Source organism: Elephantulus edwardii, unplaced genomic scaffold (genome assembly GCF_000299155.1).
Source record: "Elephantulus edwardii isolate Elephantulus edwardi_28Jun2011 unplaced genomic scaffold, EleEdw1.0 scaffold00032, whole genome shotgun sequence".
NCBI classification, from domain to species: domain Eukaryota; kingdom Metazoa; phylum Chordata; class Mammalia; order Macroscelidea; family Macroscelididae; genus Elephantulus; species Elephantulus edwardii.
In genome coordinates this window covers 8,128,631-8,151,732 of record NW_006399782.1, presented here as the reverse complement: position 1 = coordinate 8,151,732, position 23,102 = coordinate 8,128,631, and the positions used below count along the sequence as shown (strand labels likewise).

At 38.3% G+C, this 23,102-nt stretch overlaps 1 protein-coding gene across 1 annotated transcript in view; it reads left to right on the top strand.

Moving 5' to 3' along the window:
• Positions 1–23,102, top strand: part of DIRC2 (disrupted in renal carcinoma 2) — a 107,920-nt gene that overhangs the window by 69,276 nt on the left and 15,542 nt on the right. The window contains exons 6-7 of the mRNA XM_006884232.1: positions 3,623–3,690; positions 10,405–10,532. Coding sequence (XP_006884294.1) covers positions 3,623–3,690; positions 10,405–10,532 — 196 coding nt within the window. The remainder of the gene's footprint in view (positions 1–3,622; positions 3,691–10,404; positions 10,533–23,102) is intronic.

Genomic DNA, 23,102 nt, shown 5'->3' with positions numbered 1-23,102 from the left:
CCAACCGAATGTGGAAACTACAGAACAATTTCACTGATTTCACATGCAAGCAAGATTTTACTGAAGATTATCCAAAAACGACTGGAACAGCACATCGACAGAGCACTACCAGAGTATGCTAGTCTTTTTAAAAATAGACACTTCAGCTCTGGTGGCCTAGTGGCAGGAAGCTGCACTGCAATTCCAGAGGCACACAGTTTGAATCCACCAGATGTTCTGTTGGAAAAGGAGGAGCAATCTCCTGTACCAGTCAGATCTGATTTGACGGTATACACTCAAAAAATAATAAAAATAAAAGAAAAATTTTAAAAAATAGTCATTTCAGCTTGTTGCCATCAGTTCTTCCTTCTTGCTCCCAGTTAGGAGGATGTAAATGGAAAAGAGAGATTTGAAGGATTAAGTGGAAAAAATCCACTTATTTCTTAATAAGTAGATTAGTAAATAGAAAAGAGTTAAGAGATTTGGAGGAGTAAGTGGAAGAAATGCACATATTATGAGTGTGATATTCCATCTTATGAAAAAACAAGTTATTTATTCAGTTTTCTTTTAGTGAGCATGTGAATCATTTCCAGTTTTCACCTGTTAATAAGCAGTGCCTGTATCAGTGTCTTCTATGTGTCTCTTTTTGCACTTCTGTTCCCATTTCTATTGAATATACATCTAGGACAGGAATTATTAGTTATGGTGTCTGCATACTTTGGTAAGTGATGCTGAACTTTTCTAATGTGATTGTGCCAATTTACAGATTCACAAATAGCTATGTTTTCTACATGAATACCAGTACTTGGTAATGTCAGTCTTGTATGAAGCATGTTGTACTGTGACCCAAAGGTTGTTGGCTCAAATCCATGACTTGCTCCTCAGGAGAAAGATGGTCAATCTCCTTTTCAGATTTACAGCCTTCAAAACCCTATGGAGGGATTGTATAAAACACAATGTGAATGAAGAATAGTGTGAAACACAAATGTGTATAAACTTGGTAAACTAATTAAAAAGAGTAAAATACAGTGTATATGAATGATAGTTTGAAACACAATATAAAGGAAAGATTGTTTAAAACACAATATGTATGAATGAAACACAATGTAATGTAAAGGAATTATTATATGAAAACCAATAACAAAATATTTTAAAAAATAAAACAACCCACTGGAAGATGTTTTTGAGTCAGAACTGACTCTAAGGCAGTGGATTGCAGATGGATGGTTGCACGGTTATATGCCATTCTAGTTTCTTCCATAGTATCTTTTTAAATGTTAGTTGGATATTTTAAATCATCTTTGTAATATACCTGATGAAGTCTCTTGCCTGCTGCTATCCTCTTCCATCACCCTCAGTCCACTCCAACTCATAGTGACTCTCCACTGTCTCCAGTGGGGTTTTGAGGCTGGAAATCTCTATAGGAGGAGATTACCCATCTTTCTCCCTCTGAGCCGCTGGTGGATTTAGGTCAACAGTCTGATACATTATGCGCCACACCACTAGGCTACCTCTTTCTTACTGATTTGTAGAAGAAAATGTGCAGAATAGAACCCCCAGGAAGATGTCAGCAGAGAGTTGACCACACATCTTTGTTTTCTTGATGTTGAGCTTCAATCCATATTGAAGGCTGCAGCAAGCGCTTCCGATCCTCCTCAATTTCAGCAAGCAGGGTTGTGTCATCTGCATAACGCAGATTGTTGTTGAGTCTTCCCCCAATCATGATGCCACATTTCTCCTCAGAGAGCCCAGGCTCCTAGATAATCTGTTCTGCATATAGATTGAAAAGGTGTGGAGATAGCACACATCCTTGGCATACACCCTTCTCAGTTTTGAACCATGCAGTGTTTCCTTGCTCTGTTCTGATGACTACTGCCTCCTGGACCAAGTATATGTTTTGCATAAGCATGGTGCAGTATTCTGGGATTCCCATTCTTCTCAGAGTCAGCCACAGTTTGTTGTGGTTCACACAGTCAAACGCCTTAGCATAGTCAGTAAACCACTGATAGATATTCCTCAGGCACTCTCTTTCTGCCACGATCCATCTAACATTAGCTATAATATCCCTATACCACGACCCCTTCTAAACCCAGCCTACACTTTTAGCAGTTCTCTTTTGACGTGCTGTTCCAGTAGTTTTTGGATAATCTTCAACAGAATCTTGCTTGCATGTCCTATTAATGATATTGTTTGATAATTTTCACATTCCATTGGATCACCTTTCTTTGAAATGGTAACAAATGTAGATCTCTTCCAATCATTTGGCCAGGTGGTTGTTCTCCAGATTTCTTGGCACAACTTGGAGAGCACATCCAGGGCAGCATCTCTTTGTTGAAATATATCAATTGGTATGCCATCTATTACTGGGGCCTTGTTTTTTGCAAATTCTTTCAGAGCAGCGTGAACTTTCTCCTTCATCACCACAGGCTCTTGCTCAGTACATTGACGGGACAGCACAGCACAGCAGAGATTGTGAGGATGGGGCAGAATTAGCAGGGTTTCATTCTGCTCTAAGTAGAGCACTTAGAGCACACTCAGCAGCACCTACCAAAATAAAAACAATTTTGAGGCACTTCCTGTAGGCCAGCCCCTAATCTGTATGCTGTATATAAATTATCTCACTTGAGCCATTGAATTGATGATGACTTATAGAAACCCTATAAACATCAGATAAAAACTTCTCCTTCTCCTGCACCATCATCATGATCTCCTCCAAGCCTAAGCCCTTTGTTACAGACAGTGTGTCAGTCTGTCTCACGGAGGACCTTCCTCTCTTTTTCTAATCTACTTTTCCAACATGGTGTCTTTTTTCAAAGATTGACCCCTCTTGAAGACATCACATGATAGAGTAAATGACATGGCCAGAAATTTTTTCTCAAGTGATGAGAGCACTTTGTGTTTGAAACCCAGCTTGAGTTCTTTATGCTGTCTCCTCCAGGGGCTTGATCCCACATTTCTCTCTGTCTCTTTTTTGATCTCTTAAAATATATTTAGTTGTTGCCTAATGTTTTAGCACTTAATTATTTGCCCATTGTTTTGTGTTTGTTGATTGTATTTAAACTTTTTTAGGTTGGTGACCCATGTTTTTTGCTTTTCCTATTTTCTGATGTCTTTTTTGGTGCAGCGGTAGGCAGGTAATACAAACCTGAAAAATACTTACTTGACAGCACTAGCAATTTTCTTGATGGAAACAGACCAATAAAAACTTAATCAGTAACATAGTTATCTAGACAGAAGTACTTGTTTGTATTAATTAGTCACACATGAATCTTTTGTCTGTTTTGTTAGCTAGCATTTCTGAGACTTGTCATTTAGTTGAAATCTTTTTATTTTACAGAATCTTTGGATTTTTGCTTTTGGTTGTGTTTGAGGTTTTTTTATTCTTTCTAAATTATAGCATGAGACCAAACCATAAAACCCCAACCACTGCTGCTGTCTAGTCAATTCCAACTCATAATAACCCTCTTGAGTTTCTGAGGATTTAACACTGTATGGGAGAAGACTACCCATCTTTCTTCCATGGAACGACTGGCAGACTCAAACCATCAGCCTTTCAGTTGGCAGTCTGATAGCTTCCCACTGTGCCATCAGGACACCACTGAAGCATGAGAGTCTTATCTCTTGTCTACTATTTTCTTAACAGGTAGATGCTGGCTGGATTGGATTTTGGTCCATAGTTGGAGGCTGTGTTGTTGGAATAGCAATGGCAAGGTAAGAATATTTCATGTTTCACATGTAAGTGAACAGAAGTTTCTAAATAATGCTCAAAGGAAAACAGACTCCCCTAAATAAACACTTTAAAATCAAGAGTGCCTAGGGCAGGAGAGTACAGTTGCTCAAGCTACAGCAGATTCTCAGGCAGTGGATAGAATTTGCTGCCACATAATTCCTTCTTAGAAGTAGCCCTTCCCCAAATGGTCTTTTGTTTTGTTTTCTGGAGACTAGATGTGTATTTTTGGCATAATTAAGCTGCTTCTCTTGTTATTATTATGAAATATAATCTGAAATTAAACCAAAAGAAAGGTGATATAAAAATAAATTAATTATAATTGAAAATAGAAAATATTTTAAAATAATCATTTGAAAGAGTTATCTCCAAAACATTCCGTGACAAGGTTTTGTCCTGATTACCTGGTATTTATGTCTGGTCTCTTTTGGCAGGTATGTTCCTATGATTATACCATTTTGATCTTAATTCATTATGACAACACAATTTTAGAATGAATTAGAAGAAGAGAAAAGGCTTCATTTATTCCAAAAAAGAAATGAAAATGTCACTTATTCAGGTGACTGACTAGAAAAGTCATTCTTCGTGTTTTCAAAGAAATAATATTCATTCAATCCTAAATCATTTTACCCTCCCTAATCAAAACAAAATTAGGCAATCAACTCGACCAGGATGGGCAGAATCTAATTACATATTTGGGGAGATCGAGTAAGATATCTAAAGAGCGTCAATAGCTAAATACTTAAGCTTAGTTGACACAGGATAATAATCCAACTAGCCCCTACAGTGTGTGTATTGTTTCTGGGATAATGAAAGAACAAATTGACACTATATTTGCTAAATCACTTTATGTAATGTTTTTATCAGTTGAGAAAATGTAAGAATAAAGTAAAAAAATCAAGAGAAGGAGAATAGGAAGATAGCTGTTTGTGAGAAATCATTCCACTGATAGTGAACATTATTGATCTGTCATATTTGGCAAGAATCGTACATAATTTTTCTAGTTAAATCTCCCAGCCAATTTTAGTGAGTCATTATTGATTACATACTATTCTGAGCACCAAAAAGGTCAAAAGAGGAACCATTATCTAACAGAAATAGCATCTCATATGTTCTTTTATCTTAATTTTCTTTTTCCAAACCCTTAATTTTAACTATATATAGATAGAACTCATGGAAGAAATTAGAACAAGGACACTTCTGTTTTTAATTTGTTGAAGTAGACTTTCTAAAAGAAAAAAAAATACTGCATTTAGTCTGGAATCTGAAAGAAATTTTAGGTATCTCCTGAGCCTAAATTAATGTTTAAATTATTATCATAGCATCGTCTTTGCGATCTAGAAATGTAATGTTCTTACAGATTGGGTGTTTTTTTGTAAAATGTAATGTTGCTAACGGCCAGTTTGGTACGACTTTGATCCTAATGATACACTTTGATGACATCAGCTTATTTCCAGGGACTGTGTTTTCCAGAATAGCAGTGCACCGTGGTCCGTTTATTCTTGTCTTACCAAACTCTGTGACACTCAAAAGTCAGAGTTCCTCAGCTCTGATTTGGACTAAAAGCTGTTTTATTCTTCTATCCCTGACCATCTGCCTACCTGATGAATAAACTCGTACAGAATACTAAAATATAAATCAGAATAATGTTTGGAAAACATAGAATTAAATCAGAATTATCTATCTCTATCTCTATTTCTCTATCTATATCTATATTTGGATGGAACTTCCTGCTGAATTTTGGAACCTTTTCTCAGAGTACCTAAGACATGGGAACTACTTGGGAACTTCCCCTCCACCCCCAATAAAATGCCCAATCATATATTCCTTTCAGACAGTTCTTCCCCTCATCTGATCTAATGCAATATTCATTATCTAGCCACTCTTTCTTCATTCTCTCCCCACCCCCCTATGTCTGTCCTATTTTTTTGATATTATTGTTATTAATTTCAGTGAACATTTACAGAGATTTTGCATTTCCATTCATTCATTGTTTCACTTTTCTCCCCGCCCCCCAGTATAGGGCATAATGATTATCATAAGAGTCCGGAATGAAGGTTGCAGAGTAGAGTATACTCGGGGTGGGGATGACGGTGTGGGGTGGATTGTATACCAATGAAGAATTTTACTTTTCCAAGGGAACTTTTATAGATGAGAGTAAACCTAAAATAAATCCCTGGACAAAATTGTCTTCATTTTTCCCACCAAAAGATGGCGCCAGTTCTCACAAGAAGTCATTTTAGTCTGGCTAATGCAAGCATGAGTAATTAATTATATATCATGTCAGATAAGTGACAAAAAAAGATGGTATTGAAAATATTAAGAAGGACAGTCACAGTAACTGCTGTAGAAGTGAAAGTGAGTTTACAAATATAAGGTGGATTAAATGCTGTATATTTAGGGCAGGATTGGCTTTCTTCAGTAAGAACAAAGAGATGTAACTGTAACCAGTGGTCAATCAGATGGCAAACAGCCCTTGTCTTTGGAAATTTTTCTGGTTATAACCAAAAGAGGCATCTTTATAAATGTTGAATGGAGGAAAGAATGGATTCAAAGAACTTAAAATGCTTTAAAACTTTAATCATAAATTTTATAGAATGGTATGCACTATCCAAAACCCTGGTAGTACATTGGTAAAAGCACTCAGCAGCAGACTCAGAGGTTGGTGATTCTAGCCGCCCTGCAGAAGAGAGATGTTACAATCTGTTTCTGTAAAGATTTACAGCCTTGAAATCACTGTGGGATAGCTATAGCTCTACCGTTCTATGAACATCAACTCGATGGCAGTGGGCCTATGGGTATTCACCCTACCAGGTGCTATGTTCTTGCTCTCATAAAGCTTCTACTGCCTGAAAGGGGAGAGTTAAAATTAGCAAGGAGACAAACAACAGAACAAGAGAATTTCTACTACAGATAAATACAGTGAAGAAAATAAGTGTCTGATGATGGAATAAAGAAGCCTTCTCTCTACTGATTGGGCACAGGGGTCTTCTTGAAAGCTAAGGTCCAGAAGACCCAAAGGATGGATCAATAGGAGAGGGTCATGGGAAGCTCTAAAATGCCTCCATTCCACATGGATATAGAACAAGTAGAAAGGCCACATATTGCTGTGAGGAGTGTCCGTACTACTTAGGAGGTACAGAAACAGGGTTGTCTAACTGAAGCATGGGCCAAGGGAGAGTGGGGGCATAGGCCAGGTAACCTAGAGTCTTCAGGGCTGTACTGAAGGCATTTGTATTTGTTCTAAATTAATTTAAGTCTTGGGAGAGCCATATCTCCCCAAGTTTATGTCAATAAATTAGTCTATTTTCTAAAACGAGAAGTGGTACTGTTGTGTGTTATTGAGTCAAAACTGACTCATAACCAATGCTCCAGTGGTTTTTCAGAGGTTGTAAATCATACAGGAGGAGATTACCTGTCTTTCTCCCATGGGACACCTGTTAGATTCAAACCATGTAATTTCGGGTTGGCATTGCAGCCCCCTATCCACTAGGCTCCTGTTGTTGCTGTTGTGTCGTCAAATCAACTACGACTCATAGCGACCCTCTATGAACAATGGCTTTGAACCTTGCCATATCCTGAACCAACCTTACTATCTCCGACACACCTGACCCCATTTCCCCAGTCACTGTATATCATCTTTCTTTCTTGTGCTGACCTTCTGTCTTTCCAAATGTAGTGTCCTTTTTCCAAGGACTGGTGCCTCCTGGCAACAGGTCAAAGTACAAGAGATGGAGTTTCAAAAGCGATATATGATAGGGTATTATGGTTATGACAAGAGTCCAGAATGAAGGTTGCATAGTGGAGAAAGAATTTTTCTTTTACTTTTCAGGGAGAGGAAGGAAGGGGGGTGGGGGCAGGGAGAAAAGTGCAACAGTAAATTAATGGAAATCCAAAATGTCTGTAAATGTTCATTATAATAATAATAAAGCTTTGCCTCCAACAAGCAAACAGGTTTTACCCTCTCCAGGACAGGCTTGTTTGTTCCCTTGGCAGATTATAGTATGTTCGATATTCTCCAGTACCACAGCACAAAAGCATTGATTCTTTGTCATCCTTACTCATTGACCAGCACTTAGATGCATAATAATCAATTGAGAAGACCATGGCTTGGAGTAGGTGCACTTTAGTCTTTAGACTGACATCATCACTCTTTAGCACTCTGAAGAAGTCTTTTGATTTCCTAACTGTTGATGCCAACAGTGTTGATTGTGGATCCGAGCAAGATGGAATCATTATCAGTTTCAGTCTTCTCTCCATCTAAAATGATCTGCCTTTTGGCCTGGTAGTAAGGATTGTTGTTTTCTTGATTTTGAGATGCAGTCCATATTGAAGGCTGAAGTCCTTGATCTTCTGCAGCAAGCACTTCACGTTTTCTTCCATTTCAATGAACAGGGTTGTGTTGTGGGCTAACATAGGCTATTGATGAGTCTTCCTCCAATCTTGATACCACATAAATACCTCATAAAGTTAAGCCTCTCAAATGATCTGCTCAACAAATAGATTGAAAAGGATACATCCGTGATGCACTTTTTTCTTGATTTTGAACCAGTATCCCCTTGCTCTGTTTGGACAGCAGCTTCTTGCTCTAGGTATAGGTTTCATATGAGCACAATCAAGTGTCCTGGGATTCCCATTTTTATTGTTATCACAATCTGTCATGATCTACATAATTAAATGTCTTTGATAGTTGAAAAAACACAACTAGGCATCTTTCTGGTACTCCCTGCTTTAAGCCATGATCCATCTGATATCAACAATGATATCCCTAGTACCATAGCCTCTTACAAGCCCAGCTTGTGTGTCTGGTAGTTCTCTGTAAATGTACTATTCTAGTTGTTTTTGGTTAATCTTCACCAAGATTTTGTAACATGTATTATTAATGGTATTGTTCCATAATTTTCACATTCTGTTGTATCACCTTTTTTGGGGAAATGGGAATAAATATGGATCTCTTACAGTCAGTTGGCCAGGTAGCGGTCTTTCAGATTTCTTGACAGAACCTGGTGAACTCATCCAGGACTGTATCTGTTTTTTTAAATATGTCAGTTAGTATTCTATCAATTCCTGAGATCTTATGCTTTGCCAATTCCTTCAGAGGAACTTAAACGTCTTCCTTTATTTCCATTGGTTCTTGATCATATGCTGCTACTAGATGATTCTCTGTCACCCAGGTCTTTTTGCTACAGTGACTCTGTATATCCTTTCCATCTTTTAATGCTTCCTGGGTCTTCCAGTATTACAACTTGAGCCTTGAATCTGTTCTTCAGTTCCTCCAGCTTGAGAAGTGTCAGTCAAGTTCTTTTCTTGATTTTCTGACTCTAGCTTTTTGCACGTTTTGTTGTAATACTTTGTTTCCATGAGCTGCCCTTTGAAATATTTTCAACTCTTAACTTCATCATTTCTTCCCTTTCTTTTGACTCCTCAGTTCTAGTTCAATATTCAGAGTTTCTTCTGATACCCATATTGGTTTTTTCTTCCTCCCATGTCTGTATAATGACCTTTACTTTCTTCATGGGTGATAACTCTCATTATTGTTCCACAGCTCATCTGGTCTTCATACATTAGTGCTCAGTGCCTCAGATCTCTTCGTGAGATAATTTTTTTAATTCAAAGGGGATAGATTCAATGTCATATTTTGGGGTTTGCGTATTTGTTTTCATTTTCTTTTGTTTGCGTCAGTTTGAACTTGCACAGCAGTATTTGATGGTCTGTTCCACAGTGAGCACCTGGCCAAGTTTGCACATTGACATTGAGCTTCTCCAGTGATTCTTTCCACAGATGTAATCCCTCTGATTCATTCTGTTTCCAGCCTCATCTGTCACCATGCCAGTAATTTCCATCTACTGGTCCTTCCTCATTGTTCCAGTGTTTGCATTCTAGTCACCAATTATTATTAATGAACCTTGGTTGCAAATTTGATCAATTTCAGACTGCTAAAGTTAGTAAAAACTATCTGTTTTCTCCTTTTTTGGTTTTAGTTGTTTGCCTGTATTTCAATGGTATAGGTCTTCCTTGTATGCATATGGATATTATCCCCATCACTAACAGCATCGTATTTCAGGAGGGATCAAGAAATAGTCTTTTTTACTATGAACACATGATTATTTGATTCTGAATGGCCCATGCCAATCCATCTCATCTTGCTAATGCCTTGTGTGTCAATCTTTTTTAATCCATTTCTTTTTTAACTATGCCCAATTTTTCTCCATTTTTCATCTGCCTAAAACCTAAGTAGTTGTTGTTTACTGTTGAGTTGAAACCAACCTGTAGCTAACCCTCCATGGATTTTCAGTTAGTAAATCACAAGAGGGAAATCACCCAGCTTTATCCCAAGGAACAGCTAATGGATTAAAACCATGTACATTTTGGTTTATTGACAACACATGTTTGGGAATTACAGACAATATGACAGAAAACTTGAAGTGGTATTTCAGAGCTGTTTGTTTTTAAACTTAGAATCTATCTTTTAAGTCGGGGTGGGGGAAAAATTACCACAAAACCATTCTTAGAGGGAAAGGAGCACACACACACACAGCCTTACTTTCAAAACAATGAATGGAAGATCTATCTAGTAATTGTTGTTTAATGAAAGTGTGTCACTTCAGTAATTGTATGAACGTGTATAAACAGTATGAACAGATAGCAAAAGTATGAACAAATCCAGTTAGAGTGAACAAAACGTCTTTTCTTTATAGGTTCGCCGATTTTATCAGGGGCATGCTGAAACTAATCCTTCTCCTCCTGTTTTCTGGGGCTACTCTGTCATCCACATGGTTCACCCTGACCTGTTTGAACAGCATCACCCATCTGCCTTTAACCACAGGTGAGCACAGATTTTTGTTTGTTTTAATAAACTTTCACAAAAGCATAGATGCTCCCACAGTAGGACTACTTCTTGTTTTCTAGAATTAATTCTTAAATATAAGTTGGACAATGTATAGTCGAAAAGGGGTCAATTAAGAAGATGTAAGATTCATAAATATATTTGCCCCTAAGATCAGGGCACCTAAATATATAAGGTATTGTTGTTGTTGTTGTTGTGATGTGCCGTTGAGTCGCTTGCAACTCATAGCAACCCTGTTTACAACAGCCCTAAACCCTGATCTATCCTGTGCCAATCTCACTGCCTCTGGCACCCCATCCCAATTACCCCAGTCACTGAATCAGTCCACCTCATAGAGGGTCTTCCACTTCTGTGCTGTCCCTCCACCCTACCAAGCATGATGTCCCTCTCCAAGGACCTGTCCCTCCTTAGAATATGTCCAAAGTATGTCAGATGAAGTTTCAGAATCCTTGCCTCCAAGGAGCAGTCTGGTTTAACCCTCTCCAGGGTGAATCTGTTTGTTTTCTTGGCAGTCCATGGTACATTCAATACTCTTCTGCAGCACCACAGCTCAAAGGCATCAATTCTCCTTCTGTCCTCCTTAGTCATTGTCCAACTCTCTGATGCATAACAAGTGATTGCAAAGACCATAGCCTGTATCAGATGCACCTTAGTCTCCAGAGTGACACCATTGCTCTTCAGTACCCTGGAGAGGTTCCTAACAGCAGACTTTCCCATCGCAGTATGTTTTTTGATTTCCTGGCTACTGGTGCCAAGAGTGTTGACCATGGAGCCAAGCAGACTAAAGTTGTTAACAGTCTCAATCTCTTCACCATCCATCCTGATGCTGCCAATTGGTCCAGTGGTGAGAATCTTTGTCTTCTTGACATTGAGCTTCAATCCATACTGAAGGCTGCAGTCCTTGACCCTCTGTATCAAGCATTTCAGGTCCTCCTCAGTTTCAGCAAGCAGGGTTGTATCATCTGCATAACGCAGATTGTTAATAGATCTTCCACCAATCCTGACTCCATACTTCTCCTCATAGCCAAGCCTCTCGGATAATTGTTCTGCATACAGGTTGAAAAGGTATGGAGATAGGACACATCCCTGGTGTATGCCTTTCCCAATTTTGAACCATGCATTGTTTTCTTGCTCTGTTCTGACGACGGCCTCTTGGTCCAAGTATAGGTTTCTCATTAGAACGATCAAGTATTCTAGGATTCCCATTCTTCTCAGAGTCAGCCACAGTTTGTTATGATCCACACAGTCAAACGCCTTTGCATAACCAATGAAACACAGATAAACATTCTTCTGGTATTTCCTGCTTTCAGCTAAGATCCATCTAACATCAGCTACAATATCCCTAGTACCATGACCCCTTCTAAACCCAGCCTGGACTTCTGGCAGTTCTCTGCTGATGTGCTGTTCCAGTCATTTTTGGATAATCTTCAGTAGAATCTTGCTTGCGTGTGAAATCAATGATATTGTTCTGTAGTTTCCATGCTCGGTTGGTTCGCCCTTCTTTGGGATGGGAACAAATATAGATCTCTTCCAGTCAGTTGGCCAAGTGGTTGTTCTCCAGATTTCTTGGCACAACTTGGTGAGCACATCCAGGGCAGCATCTGTTAGCTTAAATACGTCAATTGGTATGCCATCTATTCGTGGGCCTTATTTTTTGCTATTTCCTTCATACAGTAATAAAATTCACAGAAAGAATAGATAATTCTATAGTAGCAGTCAGAGACTGATATACCACATTTTTAATTGGACAGAAAATCTAGAAAGAAGATCAACAAGGAAATAGTACGTGAATGATACTCTAACCCAACTAGACTTAACAGAAATATGGACGACCACACTTATTGGTATCATGTCAGTTCTGATGCATGTGACTTCAAGAGACGGAGTAGACCGTCCCCTAGAGTTTCTCAGTCTGTAAATATTTAAGGAAACAGTCCCATCTTTTTCCTACAGAGCAGTATAGATTTTTTGGTTAGCAACTAACTTCCTTAACCACAGTGCCACCAGAGCTCCTCATCTATAACATATTCCACTGACAAACAGCACAGTACACTTCTCATTGAGCAGGATGCATAGATTTCAAAGGCTAGGTCATTATATGAAAATCAACATAACTGATAATGGAGCATGTTTACATCAAATCACAACACTGAGGATGACTACACCATTACATAACTGCCAAATCACGTCATTCTGTAACTGCCAAAATCCTTGCGAACCATGGCCCAACCAAGTTAACACATAGCATTCACCATCACTGCCAGTGTTATTCTTGGCTGGCCATCTTAATATTTGTTACTGCCAGATGTATATTGTTAATGTGCAAAATAGTTGTATAGCAGAGTTTGTTTTTACTGTTGTAAATGCAAAATGTCAAATAATAAGATGGTGATGGGTATGTTTATACGTTCTCCACCACTGCACATGAATCTTCCTCTCGGCTTTGTGTTAGGTCATAAAGCAAGTCTTATTAAATTAGGAAATATTGAAATAAAAGTATTTTCTCTGACTACAGCAGAGGAAAGGCAGAAATTAATAAGAAAAAAAATTGGAAATACAGAAACATATGAAAACCAAACAATATACTGTTATTATACCACCAATAGGTCAAGGAGGAAATCACAAACTTCTTAGGGTCAAATAAAAATGAAAGCACATCATAGCAAAACTTATGTGATACAGTGAAGGAAGTACTCAGGAAAAGTTAATAGCAGGAAAGGCCTACATGAAGAAAGAAAAAGATCTTAAATTAACAGTTTAAACAGCACCATGAGCTGGAAAAAAGATTAAACTAAGAAAATAAACAACAAAGGTCAAAACAGAAATAAAGTAACAAAATCAGTAACTAAATATTGGTTCTTTGAAAGCAATAAAACCTTTAGCTACACTGATTTAAAGAAGAAAAGAGCTCAAGAGGGACAGAACTCACACTTCTGATTCTAAAATGATTATACAACTACAGTGATCAAAACAGCTAGGTGTAACAATGGACACGTTGATCAATGGAATAGAATTTAGAATCTAGAAATAAACCTTCATTCTGTAGCAAACAGATTTTTTACATGAACACTACATCTAATCAGTGGAGACAAAAAGGTCTCTTCTTGGAAGTTTACATTTACCCAGAGGCTTATTCGAAGAAAGGACAGGTGACCTCCTTATGAAAAATCAGCTGTCAAGCACCTAACTATGTCAGCATAGTGCTGCTCTGACATGTGGGGTTACCATTGAAGCCTGACTATATGGCAACTGGTTTCTGTGTCTGGGGTTTTTTGTTTATTTGTTTTGGCTTTTGTTTTTATTTAGTGACTAGAACTGGTAGGTATACTTCGGACCTAACATCTGGGAGTTCTAGTAACCTAATGGTTATGGAGTTACATTCACTGTCAGTTCAAAGACAGAAGGTTCAAATCCACCAGGTTCTCCACAAGAGAAGGAAGGGCAGTCTCCTCTCTTCAACTTATAGCCTCTGAAAACCTGCTAGAGGGTCACCTGTGAGTCAGCTCCAACTCCACAGCACATAAGTTGTTGTTTTTTGTTTGTTTGGGTTTTTTTTTTTACATAAGTTGTTTTAAAAGCCCTTTGAAAACATTACTGAGGCACTGAAGGTGCTGACAGTCACAAAGGATTGGAAACCTCTGCTCTGCAGCACCCTGCTGGAAATCCCTCTCTTTAATACATGCGCTGTTTTACATATAAAACCCAAGTGTTCAGAGTAGTAATTTTTGTTTTAATTGTTTGTTGTTACTGAGACTATGCACAGCAGAACATCAGCCATTTCAGTAGTTTCTGCATGTACAGCTCTGTGACATTGGTCGCCTTCTCTGAGCTGAGCGACCATTCTCGCCCACGTTTTCTGAGTTGTTCCTTCTCATTAATATTGTTAATATAAACTCACCACACACTAAGCTTCCTACTTAATCTTTTGCATCACTACTATCACTGTGACCCCAGAGATAGTCTGACTGAGATAAAGAAGTCGTTTTTTAATACTATGTGCATTTTATGCATCAGCATTCTCACATTGTGGTTTTGAGCAGTTTTGGCAAGGTGATCAGCCAAACACGTTTAAAGTTATTCTAGTATATTTTCCTAATTTAGCGGTTACACAGAATTCTTCTGGAAACCTGTTAGTTTACAGCTCTTCTTATTCATGCATTACTCTGATTCCTTTTGATACTGTATGTTAAGTAAGCATCTGTTAGACTTTAAAAGAACATACTCTTGAGTGTGTAACAAGCAGAGTTCTTTTGTCTTGAAGTATAGATTATTCATTATAAAGTAGCACACCCACAAAATTTTACATATTTTTTGTTTAACCTGATAAATTCTTTTCTCTCTGGTTAGAAGTATTATAAGCTAGTTTCGTGTATTTCATTGTGGGTCTGGATTTATACTGAGCATGTTTCCCATTTGTAATCAGAAAAAAGTGCATTTTTAATAGATTTTAAAATGCAGACTTTTGAAATCTTAAAAGAAAATTGATGTAATTGATTCTGTTGGAAATATGTTGGACAGAAAGGAAAGCAGAATTCTAAATTAAATCAAGGCTGGAATCAAAAGTTTGAGTTTGATGTGGTTCTCATAACCACTGGATTTATGAATTCTTTTGTCATTTTCAATTGTCAGTCAGTTTTTTTATGTCATTTCAATACTACTGAAAGATAAATGTTTCATTTATAAATATACTAACATTAGGACTGAATCTGTTTCCATTCCTTCTCTGAATGATCTTTTTTTCCCTCTTTCTTTTTCCTGATACTTAACCACATAATGGTTACTTCACTCTGTTCTTACCTTCAATGTCAGTCTGAAAATCTAAAGCATATGTTTGTGGCTTAATAAATTTTTGTCTCCAACCTCCACCCTGGTACCTTGCACAGGCCCTCAGAAATGGGTGGATGGATGAAGTGTCCACTCTCTCCGTGTGGGACCCAGTCAAAGCCAAAACCAAACCATAGCCATCAAGTTGATTCTGATTCCTAGAGACTTTATAGTGTTTCCAAGGATATAAATCTTTACAGAATCAGAATACCACGTCTTTGTACCATGGGGCAGTTGGGAGATTTGAACTACTGACCTCTCACCATTGTGCCCCAACCCCAACCCCCAGTGTTTCTGTGAGCCTCTGTTGCTGTGACTTACTGCCAGGGACAGACGGCAACCTCGGGCCACTCTGTGATTCATTACTACCTATAAAGGTATAAAGGCAAAAGAGCACTATTAGTGGAACAATGGAGGATTTTAATAAATCTGTCAGTGCTACCTTGACTGCCTTTATAAAAACCTGACCTAATTCTTTTTAAGTAAAAGAGGTTTCAAGAAAGGAAGCTTACTACAAAATCTAATTATAGACAACTTTAAACCTTCAGCCTGGTATTTAGAGTCAGTAACGACAAATTCATGGGGTTTTTTTTATCAGAATAATTCTCATTTTAACCAGGCAGGTATCTAATCTTTCACCCCTTCCCTAGGGAACTTAGTTTTTTGTTTTATTTATTTTCATATTCTACTAGTTGTCAGAAGAATCTATGGGAATATATGTGCACATTAATCATAATTACTGGCATAAAATTTTTATTTTGTTTAATATTCTGTTACTTGTTATCAGAAGATCTATGTGAAAAGATGTACATTAATCACCATTGTTGACATAAAAATGAAAAGCTGCTTAATTTTGTTCAACCCATGTGTTGTGTAAGTGCTACTGCTGCCTTATTAAAATCGCCGTTAGAGTGATCTTGGTATGATTTTTGACACCTTTATAGAAGAAAAACTGAATCATACCAGTCCTACCCAAAGGCGTGCTGTTTTTGAAACCCATACCTGCTTACATGAACCCTCCGGAGGCTAGCAGCAGGCTACCTTTTGTTTCCCCATAGGAAAAATCGGTATTTAAAATTGTATTCTATCTTCATTACCTGGGATATTTCCATCAGGGCAAGTCAGTAACCTCATGACTAGATAATGTGAGTGTAAAATCTTGAAGCTTATGCTGCCAACAGAATCATGGCAATACATTATTCACCTTATCTGAGCACTAGCTGTCTAGCCCTGTTAGCCACAACTCACACCATCATTATTTTCTAGTGAATAGATGAATGCTTTAAAAATGGCATTTTGAAAAATGTTACCACTTTGGTGTGGATTTCACTAAGAAAATGTAATTTGACTGTTTCACAGGCAGAAATCACCTTGGGAGAGGTTCTTCATCATTCAAATTACGGGAATGATGATGATATCAGAAACAAATACTTGGTAGTGGATGAAAGGGTTGACTCTGTAGACACAAGCCCTGTGATAACTGACTACTGGCAGATATCAAGTGATATTTAAAGAAGGGAAGCATACTTAGTGATATCAAAAGGCATGTAATATGTGTGGGCTTACTCTATTTCCATGTGTTTTGTCTGTAGTAAAATTAACATATTAACATGTCCCGTTTTAATAGATAAAGAAGGAAAACAAAGATTTGCCAAAATAAAGGGGGAAATGAGAGAATGCAGAAGAGTGAAGAACATATAGAAGAAATGCATATCATTAGAAAAATTTGATAAGCATAGAGAGAGAAAACCGAGGCATGGTTTAGTTACTCTTTTCAGTATTACAAGCTGAAAAGTTATGGTTGCTTGAGTTCATAACTGACCAAGAAAAGAAAAATAGAACATGAATTTAAAAAGAGAATGGATTTTTAAAGAAACTTCTTCAGTGTTATAATCATGAACTTCTCACAGATCTTATGTTTATCCATGGGATTTTTCAAGAAGAAAATCAAGTCTTCAAGTAGAATCTATGTGTTTTTTAACCCTGAAAGACTGGACCAGGTAATTGATGAGAGCTTTATGACTTAACAGTGTCCTGCCTCCTTCAGAAGCAAAAATAGTTCTTCAGGCACTTGCTGTATGATTTCACCACCAGTCTCTGTCACTGGATCCACCATTTACCAATTATTCTTCATCCTGTGAAGGAATTGTTTTGCCCTTCAGCCCTACTCTCTAGTCTCACTGCTGTTGGGCTTCCCTCCCCACTTCCTAGGCTGTAAATTGCAACTGGAAGAAACTGTGCACCTTTTCCCCACAGAGCTGCTGCTGGAGTTAGACCTGCAGAGGCACAAAGGCTTTGGATTCACAGCACAATTCACTGTGGACTCCACGACCAGATTGCATGTGTTTGTCAACCTCTGTGGGACTTTATGGCACCCATCAAATTGTGTGACCCTATGATTGACCACCCCCACCACCACCTCCCACCCATCCTCACCCCTCAGCTCCTACCTTCCCCTTCCTTGGATCCTCATACACGTTCTACAATAATGGTTTTATACAGTATTTGTCCCTATTGGATTGAGTTAGTTCACTTTGCATGCCAAAGAAGAGATTAAACCAGAAAGTGATACTAGAGGAAGAAAAATTAGTCATAAATGAATTTTGGAGCTCTCGTTTTTCATGTAGCATATAGCAGCATGTGCATCGTTTACAGCCTCAGAAACCTGATGGAAGGTTGTTCTCTTTTGTAGTTAACTCAGTGGCACTGGTGTGACAGTAAAGTGCTCTGTTGCTTACCCAGAGGTCAGTGGTTCAAACCAGCTGCTCCATGGGAGAAAGGTGTGACAGTTGGCTTCTGAAAAGATTTATAGCCTTGGAAACCCTATAGGGCAGTTCTCATTATGAGTCCGAATTGACTCTAAAGCCAGTGGTATACATCTGTTTACATTTGTTATTGACCTACTTAAATGTACCTTTTTCATCACCTCATATATTTTTTATTTAAACAAAATTTTTATTTTATACTTTAAAAAGTTCGTATTCATTGTTTTTCACACCAGATCTTTCCCATTTCCTTTACCCACCCCTCCCTCTGCACCCATCAAATTGTGTGACCGCCACCCCCACCACCTCCCATCCATCCTCACCCCTCTGCTCCTACCTTTCCCCCCCTTGGATCCACATACACGTTCTACAATAATGGTTTTATGTAGTATTTGTCCTTATTAGATTGAGTTAGTTCACTTAGCGTGATGTGTTCCAGTCCCTCTCAAGTTAGGTAGTGATTTACAAAATCATTGCTCCTGCGTGCTGCACAGTATTCCATCGTGTAAATGCTCCATAATTTCTCAATCCATTCAATTGTGGTTGGACATTTGGGCTGTTTCCATGTTCTTGCAATTCGCCTCATATAACTGATCACTAAATAATGGGCTATTTTTTACAATATCCCAGACATATGTCCATGTAACTCCAATTTGAATACCTCTAGCAAAAAGAGACCCATTACCTTACAGAACAAACTATTATTCTGTTGGGCATCTTTGAGATCTAGATAAGGCTTCCAATCAGGTCATTCCACTCTTAGCCTCTGCTGAACATTTGTGGTGTTTCCACAGATGGGGTTGTTTTTTGTTGTTGTTGTGTTTTTTTTTTTTTTGCAGTTTAACAAGATCCCCAGGTAATTTTTAAAGATACCTGACAAGCCAGTGTGTTCATAAAAATCATCAAGTGATTCTCTTAAAATGTACATTCTGATTCTGTGTATCTGGGGTTGGTAAGACAAATTCTCAGCAAGGGGACAAACTGGAATGAACTGGTTCGAAACCTGGTTCTAGGAAAAATATTCTTCCCATGAAGCTAATCAGCTTCCTCCTGCTTCCATAGACAGCCCTTGAAACATCTGAAGGCATTTGTCCCATCTGGCCTTGGTCTTTCATCTTCAGCATTCCTCCTTCTTTTGACCATTTCTCATGTGAGGTGGAGTTCATACCTCTTACTGTCTTCTAGACCAGTGCTAGCTTGTCAGGGTCTTCTTTATAGGAGGTGACTAGATATTAGCACACCCTTCCTGCAGTCCTCGGCACTTGATACTGAGGGAGACTGTTCTTCTCGTGATTACTGTTGTTGATGTTAGTGGCCATCCAATCATTTCTCTTACAATTAGGCATTGTGTGTGTGTTTACTAGAGTGGTGTATTAATAAATAACTAAATAATAAATAAATAATTTTGTGCCAGTAACCTACTCTGTGCATCTAAATAGCTAGTGAACTAACTAAAGAAGACAGATGACAATATATCTGAAAGGAGTTGCAAAGTATATATAAATCTGAAATTGTGAATTTGTAACTGTTGATACTTTAAAGTTTTATTAAGTGTTAAAGGGAGATTAGTCTTACCTGAAAGTTTGTAATTTGTTTCATAACTACTGATCTCTCAAAGTTTGAGTGTTTTAGTTCATGAAAATATATCCATGTGCAGTTTTATTCCATAAGTTTTAGTAATTAGGTTTGTCATTGAGAGTGGGCTTTGGGGCTGGAATGGTATTAAGAATGCTGTCAGGATTATGACCCCCATTCATGTGCCTGGAATCCATCTGTGGTAACAATTTAGTGCTACATGAGACTTTGGTTTTTTTAAATTTAAATTGTGAGCCTGTGAAATATTATTAGCTTCTTTGAAAGGAAAAAAAAAATCTGCCTCAGCACTTCAATTGTGTTTGTTCTGCTAAATTATCTTGACTCTTTAATTGAAAGGCAGTTTATTATAATTTTAGTATCATTACTATAGAAAGCCATGGAAATATTTAATGATCATGTAGTTTGAACCTTCTTTGACGAGAAGTAAATTATCCTGTCTGCCTGACTTTTAATAGATGACATTCACCCGCTGGATCTGCCAAACCAGCATACAGAAGATACTCTATCAGACTGTAAGCTGAAAACTCAAATGGAAGTAAATTCAGACTCGTGATAATCACGTCTATTTAATGCATGTCCCAGAACACTGGAATATATTAAAACCATTCTTGACAGAGTGATCTCCCCCCCTTCTTATCAGAACATCTAATATAACCATTTCCTGTGTCAATTATTTTGGTCCATTATTTTCTATTGATTATCATTCTTGTGGTAATACAAGAAGCAGGCACCAAGATTGAGAAAGTTAAGTGAAATTGCTTGCTTTTTGATTACTGACCTTTGAATTTATAGCATCTGTCGTAGCCCATTTGACCTACTTGAAGCAGGAATTCTACTAAATAATGTGGAAATATTGATGTCAGTGATCCTATGTTGGGTGTATGGCTTCAGGGTATAGACATCGTTGTGTGGTTCAGCTTAGCCAGTGGTAACCATTTGAGTCAGTTGGCCAATAAACTCACATGAAGTAGAATTGTAGCAGATTCATTCCTTTACAGTGGAAATGTCTCTTTAAAAATAGATAATGTATATACATTGTAAAAAATTCAAATTCAAGTAATACCAAAGAATTTATAGTTAAAAGTTAGTTTCTTCCTTTCTGTAGCCCCTAATTTCTTTTTCTTCAGCAAGAACTTAGATTACCAATTTCTTAAGGGTTTGAGATTTGGTTGGGGTTTTTTTTTTTCAATTTTCCATTTCTTAAGTATTTTTTTAAAGTATAAAAAATGTTTATCTCTTCAAATATTACAGACATATATAACTAAAATCCAAGGTCATCATATCCCTGGGGTAGTTGATGGATAAGTAGTAGTGTACAAAATAGTGTTTAGATGTGTTGTTGTTGTTAGGTGCAGTCAGGTTGAGTACAACTCAAACCACCCCGTGAACAACCAGTCTGAATACTGTCCTGTCTGATGCCATACTCACAACCTCTGACATGCTCAAGCCCATTGCCACAGTCACCGTGTCAACCCACTTGTTTGAAGATCTTCCTCTGTCTCACCACCTCTCCACCTTCCTGAACATGATGTCCCTCTCTATGAATAAACTCTCCTAGCAACATGCCCACAGTATGTGAGATGAGGCATCAACATTTTTGCCTCTTAAGTGTTTTTTAAGAAAATTTTATACATTTGCAAACAGATACATGTGTATATCCTTTTTATATAATACATTTTTCTGCATCTTATATTTTATCCTTGTATATCATTTGAAAAAGTAAGTTACCATCAAGATGGTCTGTATATCATTTCAGCAGACATTTCCAAATTGCTCACTGGAAGAGGGGCACAAATCATGCTTTATTCTATTGTGCTTCACTTTATTGAGATATGCAGGTGCTGCTTCCTTTTCTTTCCCCCCAAAACAGACTTTGAAGACTTGCAGCAACCCTGTGCTGAGCAAGTCTGTTGGTGCCATTCTTTCACCTTCGTGTCTTCATTTGGTGTCTCTGTGCCACATTTTGGTAATTTTTTACAATCTTGCAAACCTTTTCATAATGGCACTGCTCACTTAGTAGCCAAAACACCCCTCACTGCCACTGAGTCAGTTCCACTCACAGAGACTCACCATTTGGTGTGGGGGTTGCACATCCTTATGGAAGGATTGTTGTTTGGTGCTGTTGTATCATAGTGACCGTGTGAACAGCAGAGCTGTACCCTCCCTGGTCCTGTGCTGTCCTCATCATCTCTGATCTATTCAAGGCCATTGTTAAATTTACTGTGTCAGCCCATCTTGTTGAGGGTCTTCCTCTCACTGACCCTGCACCATACAGAGCATAATGTCCTTTTCCAAGGACTTGTTGTTGTTATGTGCCATCGAGTCGCTTGCGACTCATAGCGACCCTATGTACAACAGCCCTAAACTCCTCTCTGTCCTGTGCCAATCGCACCGTCTCTGACACTCCCATCCCAATCACTGAATCAATCCACCTCATAGAGGACCTTCCTCTCCTGCGCTGTCCCTCCACCCTCCCAAGCATGATGTCCCTCTCCAAGGACCAGTCTCTCCTCACAACACGTCCAAAGTATGTTAGACGGAGCCTCAGAATCCTTGCCTCCAAGGAGCCACCCGGTTTAACCCTTTCCAGGACAAATCTGTTTGTTTTCCTAGCAGTCCATGGTATTCTCAGTACTCTTCTCCAGCACCACAGCTCAAAGGCATCAATTCTCCTTCTATCCTCCTTGGTCATTGTCCAACTCTCTGATGCATAACAAGTGATTGCGAAGACCATAGCCTGTATCAGACACACCTTAGTCTCCAGAGAGACACCATTGCTCTTCAGTACTTTGGAGAGGTCCCTAACAGCAGCCTTTCCCATGGCCATGCGCCTTTTAATTTCCTGGCTGCTGGTGCCAAGACTGTTGACTACAGAGCCAAGCCTCTCCTAAAGACATGTGCCAAGTATGTGAGACAAGGTTTCAGCATCCTTGCTTCTAAGGACCACCTTGGTTGTACTTTCATTGCCCACAGTTCTCCTGTCCACGAAGGAGCTGGTGGATTTGAACTCTGACCTTTCTGTTAGCAGGTCAGCACATAACACACTGAGCCACCAGAACACCATTAATAGTACAGTGTAAACGTCACTCTGGTATGCACTTGGAAACCAAACATTCCTGCGATGACTCGATTTACTGTAGTATTTGCTTTATTCTGCTGGTCTGTAACGGAGCCTGCACTGTCTCTGAGGTATGTCTGTATTTATAGTTCCATCAACAATGTTTAATCACCATAGATAGGAGTTTTACTTTTCCAAAGACAGATATTTATGTCACTTTCCTCAACCCACTCCTAGGATTTAGATAATTAGGAAACCAAAATCAAAAGATGGTTATTGAGGATAAAATGACGGTCAAGAGAGCTG